Source organism: Oncorhynchus gorbuscha, linkage group LG17 (genome assembly GCF_021184085.1).
Source record: "Oncorhynchus gorbuscha isolate QuinsamMale2020 ecotype Even-year linkage group LG17, OgorEven_v1.0, whole genome shotgun sequence".
NCBI lineage: Eukaryota > Metazoa > Chordata > Actinopteri > Salmoniformes > Salmonidae > Oncorhynchus > Oncorhynchus gorbuscha.
The window spans coordinates 4,505,366-4,510,564 of NC_060189.1; the positions used below are offsets into that span (position 1 = coordinate 4,505,366).

The window sequence follows — 5,199 nt, forward strand, 5'->3', positions numbered from 1 at the left end:
TTCTCTTTACAGCAATAGCTATTTGTTTGTTTGTTTGTTTATATTTTCCACGATTGTATTTTTTAATAAATATTGCGATATGCCTGGCTGAGTCTCTCTGCTTTTCACTGACAGTCGTAACTCAACCATCATCTCTTTGGTCATTTGCGGCCCAAATTGTGGACCCTTCTTGGGTTTCCGAGTGGCGCAGCGGTCTAAGGCACTGCATCTCAGTGCTCGAGGCGTCACTACAGACCCTGGTTTGATTCCAGGCTGTATCACAGCGGTCTAAGACACTGCATCTCAGTGCTCGAGGCGTCACTACAGAACCTGGTTCGATTCCAGATTTTTTTCTTGTGGCCAAATCATGCTTTCTGGTATAGTAGCCTATTTTGAACGATTTTATTTATTTCTGAACAGACAAGAGTAAGCCAATTAGGCTGTATCATTTTGAAAATGTCATTAATATGTACTTTAAGGGAGATTGCTCATCGGAATTCGGTAAGAATGACGCACGTCGTTGCCTCCGAGTTCCACGTTCTGTTAAGATATAACGACCATCATCTAAAATGTGATTTCTGTCATTCTGAGCCCTGTGGATGAACGCTCTAATTTAGGTTAAGCAACCAATGCAAACGGGCCCGGGAACATTTCTTAAATGTTTGGTAAATTAAAATTCTGACGTTCAAATGTCCCGTGCCATATTTTCCTAACAGAAACCGTGGTGTGTGTGTGTGTTTTAACCTTGGTCTCAGAGAAAGCATCCTTCCTGCGAGGGGGAAGTGGAGGAGGTTTGAGTAAGTCCTCTCCTAGCTGGTGAAGGCTTCCACACGATACTGACTGGACCTCTACACATAGCAGGGCACAAGAGATCAATCAATCAATCAATCAAATGTATTGATAAAGCCCTTATAACACCAGCACGTGTCATACAGTAGACTGAGGGAGGGCTCGACACGGCAGGGGGGGGGGGGGGACTCGACACAGCAGGGGGTGGACTCGACACAGCGGGGGGGGGGGGGACGACGACGACTCGACACAGCGGGGGGGACTCGACACAGCAGGGGTGGGGGGAGACTCGACAAAGCGGGGGGGGGGGACTCGACACATCAGGGGGGAGACTCGACACAGCAGGGGGGACTCGACACAGCAGGGGGACTCGACACAGCAGGGGGGAGACTCGACACAGCAGGGGGACTCGACACAGCAGGGGGGAGACTCGACACATCAGGGGGAGATTCGACACAGCAGGGGGGGGACTCGACACAGCGGGGGACTCGACACAGCAGGGGGGGGACTCGACACAGCATCCGTAACACTCACTTGAGGGTGGGAGGAGTACATTAGCGAATATGGAGTTTCCACCTGTAAAATGAAAACAGATGTTGAAATATATCGGTTCTACCAATATCACCAGCGATACCATTCACAGTGTTTCACCAGAGAGAAGTGTGTGCATTTGTGTGTCTGTGTGTGTATTTATGTACAACTGTGTGTGTGTGTGTCTATGTGCCCCAGCCTCACCGTAGAAGGTGCAGAGGTCTTGCTCCATGAAGACAGAGATGAGGTCTGAGGTGGCAGACTGCGGAGGGGTGGGGGTGTTGGGTGAGGTGGGGACCGAGGCTACGGAAGAGGTCTCATGCTCCGTCTCAGCGATGCTCCTGAAGGTGATCTTGTGGGGGGGCTCTCTCTCCAAGGGTACGGGGTGGCCCTTCAGGGTCCCTGACGTAGAGGTGCGCACCGGCCGGATCCCTGGGGACTTCAGGGGGTACAGGGTCTTCCTGGGCTGGAGGAGAGAGGGTACAAGAGGAGGGTTGAGGACCTGGTAACTGTTAAGCACTTTGTTAAAAAAGACAGATGAATTTATGAAAAAGTATTTTCTGCACAGGGACTGGAGTTTAGGGTGTTTTTCTTTATTTATTCCATGTCAATTCAGGAAGTCATCTGAAAATCCAATTTAAAAATGTTTCTCGTTGCTTTTCATCTTCCTGCTCCATTTTTTTTTTTGTGATATAGAACTGATCATCACCCTGACGGACGATACGTATAAATTAATCTTACGAATCGTGGCGGCTGCTTGCAGTTGCGAGGCTCAATCTCCTGAGACTTGTTGAACAGATAGTCAGAGAACTCCTTCTCACCCAGACTGCCCATCGGGTTCAGGTTCTCAAAAAACCTCTGGGACAAAAACAAAAACAAGACACAATGCAGGCCATCAGATGAATAATTCTCCTTAAGAGTAGGGTAATGGCAAGGAGAACACTGTCATTCTGGTGGAGAAGAGGGAGAGGCCGAGAAAAAAAGGGAGGGAGGGAGGGAGAGGAAGGGAGAGGAAGAGGAGGGGAAGAGAGAGGGAGAGGAGGGAGAGGAGGGGAAGAGAGAGGGAGAGGAGGGGAAGAGAGAGGGAGAGGAGGGGAAGAGACAGGGAGAGGAGGGGAAGAGAGGGGGAGAGGAAGGGAGAGGAAGAGGGAGAGGAGGGAGAGGAGGGGAAGAGAGAGGGAGAGGAGGGGAAGAAAGAGGGAGAGGAGGGAGAGGAGGGGAAGAAAGAGGGAGAGGAGGGGAAGAGAGAGGGAGAGGAGGGGAAGAGAGAGGGAGAGGAGGGGAAGAGAGAGGGAGAGGAGGGGAAGAGAGAGGGAGAGGAGGGGAAGAAAGAGGGAGAGGAGGGGAAGAGAGAGGTAGAGGAGGGGAAGTGGAGGGGAAGAGAGAGGGAGAGGAGGGGAAGAGAGAGGGAGAGGAGGGGATGAAAGAGGGAGAGGAGGGGATGAAAGAGGGAGATGAGGAGAGGGGAAGAGAGGGGGAGAGGAGGGGAAGAGAGAGGAAGAGGAGGGGAAGAGAGATGGAGAGGAGGGGAAGAAAGAGGGAGAGGAGGGGAAGAAAGAGGGAGAGGAGGGGAAGAGAGAGGGAGAGGAGGGGAAGAGAGAGGGAAAGGGAGAGGAGGGGAAGAAAGAGGGAGAGGGGAAGAGAGGGAGAGGAGGGGAAGAAAGAGGGAGAGGTGGAGAGGAGGGGAAGAGAGAAGGAGAGGAAGTAAATAGTGTTTTATGAATACACTGACAGACTGATTGGTCCACCTGGGGTCCTGATGGACCTTGAGACAGTAAGGCCGGTTCTGATTGGCCGACCTTGAGACAGTAAGGCTGGTTCTGATTGGCCGACCTTGAGACAGTAAGGCTGGTTTTGATTGGCCGACCTTGAGACAGTAAGGCTGGTTTGATTGGCCTACCTTGATGTCCTGCTGCACCTTGAGACAGTAAGGCTGGTTTTGATCGGCCTACGTTGATGTCCTGCTGCACCTTGAGACAGTAAGGCTGGTTTTGATTGGCCGACCTTGAGACAGTAAGACTGGTTTGATTGGCCTACCTTGATGTCCTGCTGGACCTTGAGACAGTAAGGCTGGTTTTGATTGGCCGACCTTGAGACAGTAAGACTGGTTTTGATTGGCCGACCTTGAGACAGTAAGGCTGGTTTGATTGGCCTACCTTGAGACAGTAAGGTTGGTTTTGATTGGCCGACCTTGAGACAGTAAGGCTGGTTTGATTGGCTGACCTTGAGACAGTAAGACTGGTTTGATTGGCCTACCTTGATGTCCTGCTGCACCTTGAGACAGTAAGGCTGGTTTTGATTGGCCGACCTTGAGACAGTAAGGCTGGTTTTGATCGGCCTACCTTGATGTCCTGCTGGACCTTGAGACAGTAAGGCTGGTTCTGGTACTGCTGTATCTCTCCTGTGATTTCTGCTACTTTCCTCCTCTTACTGAAGTTGATCAGCTCTTTGCCGTGTCTCTTCAGGAAGTCGGGGTTCCCCTCCTCTGTCTTCAGAATGTTGGTCAGGTAGATACCTGGGGACAGGGAGGAGAGCGACATGGTCAGAGTAGTCCTAGCTAAATACATCACTCAGTCAACCTAATACATCCAATGGCTCAGTGGGGTGGAGCATTTTATTTTTTTATTTTACCTTTATTTAACCAGGCAAGTCAGTTAAGAACAAATTCTTATTTTCAATGACGGCCTAGGAACTGTGGGTTAACTGCCTGTTCAGGGGCAGAACGTCCTTGTCAGCTTGTACCTTGTCAGCTTGGGGATTTGAACTTGCAACCAACCGGTTACTAGTCCAACGCTCTAACCACTAGGCTACCCTGCCGCCTCTACGCTCTAACCACTAGGCTACCCTGCCTCCTCTACGCTCTAACCACTAGGATACCCTGCCGCCTCTACGCTCTAACCACTAGGCTACCCTACCTCCTCTACACTCTAACCACTAGGCTACCCTGCCTCCTCTACGCTCTAACCACTAGGCTACCCTGCCTCCTCTACGCTCTAACCACTAGGCTACCCTGCCTCCTCTACACTCTAACCACTAGGCTACCCTGCCTCCTCTACACTCTAACCACTAGGCTACCCTGCCGCCTCTACACTCTAACCACTAGGCTACCCTGCCGCCTCTACACTCTAACCACTAGGCCAGCCTGCCGCCACTACACTCTAACCACTAGGCCACCCTGCCGCCTCTACACTCTAACCACTAGGCTACCCTGCCTCCTCTACACTCTAACCACTAGGCTACCCTACCTCCTCTACACTCTAACCACTAGGCTACCCTGCCTCCTCTACACTCTAACCACTAGGCTACCCTGCCACCTCTACACTCTAACCACTAGGCTACCCTGCCACCTCTACACTCTAACCACTAGGCTACCCTGCCTCCTCTACACTCTAACCACTAGGCTACCCTGCCACCTCTACACTCTAACCACTAGGCTACCCTGCCTCCTCTACACTCTAACCACTAGGCTACCCCGCCTCCTCTACACTCTAACCACTAGGCTACCCCGCCTCCTCTACACTCTAACCACTAGGCTACCCTGCCGCCTCTACACTCTAACCACTAGGCTACCCTGCCTCCTCTACACTCTAACCACTAGGCCAGCCTGCCTCCTCTACACTCTAACCACTAGGCTACCCTGCCTCCTCTACACTCTAACCACTAGGCCAGCCTGCCGCCTCTACACTCTAACCACTAGGCTACCCTGCCTCCTCTACACTCTAACCACTAGGCTACCCTGCCTCCTCTACACTCTAACCACTAGGCTACCCTGCCTCCTCTACACTAGCACGTTAGCACCAACAGGGTTGAGGGGCTCGCATTCCCTCGTGGGCCACATATATATACTGAATCGATGTGTCACAGTGAATGTTGCCAGTTCTGTAAGTTCGATAAAAGCGT

General features: G+C 51.8%; 1 protein-coding gene across 1 annotated transcript in view; it reads right to left on the minus strand.

Moving 5' to 3' along the window:
- Nucleotides 1–453: 453 nt before the first annotated feature.
- The window catches only part of LOC124002279 (son of sevenless homolog 2-like), a 98,665-nt gene continuing 93,919 nt past the window's right edge, over nt 454–5,199 (minus strand). The window contains exons 13-20 of the mRNA XM_046309652.1: nt 3,642–3,814; nt 3,423–3,455; nt 3,200–3,217; nt 2,041–2,157; nt 1,504–1,765; nt 1,303–1,344; nt 724–827; nt 454–519 (exon numbers count right to left, since the gene is read on the minus strand). Of these exons, the coding sequence (XP_046165608.1) occupies nt 454–519; nt 724–827; nt 1,303–1,344; nt 1,504–1,765; nt 2,041–2,157; nt 3,200–3,217; nt 3,423–3,455; nt 3,642–3,814 (815 nt within the window). The remainder of the gene's footprint in view (nt 520–723; nt 828–1,302; nt 1,345–1,503; nt 1,766–2,040; nt 2,158–3,199; nt 3,218–3,422; nt 3,456–3,641; nt 3,815–5,199) is intronic.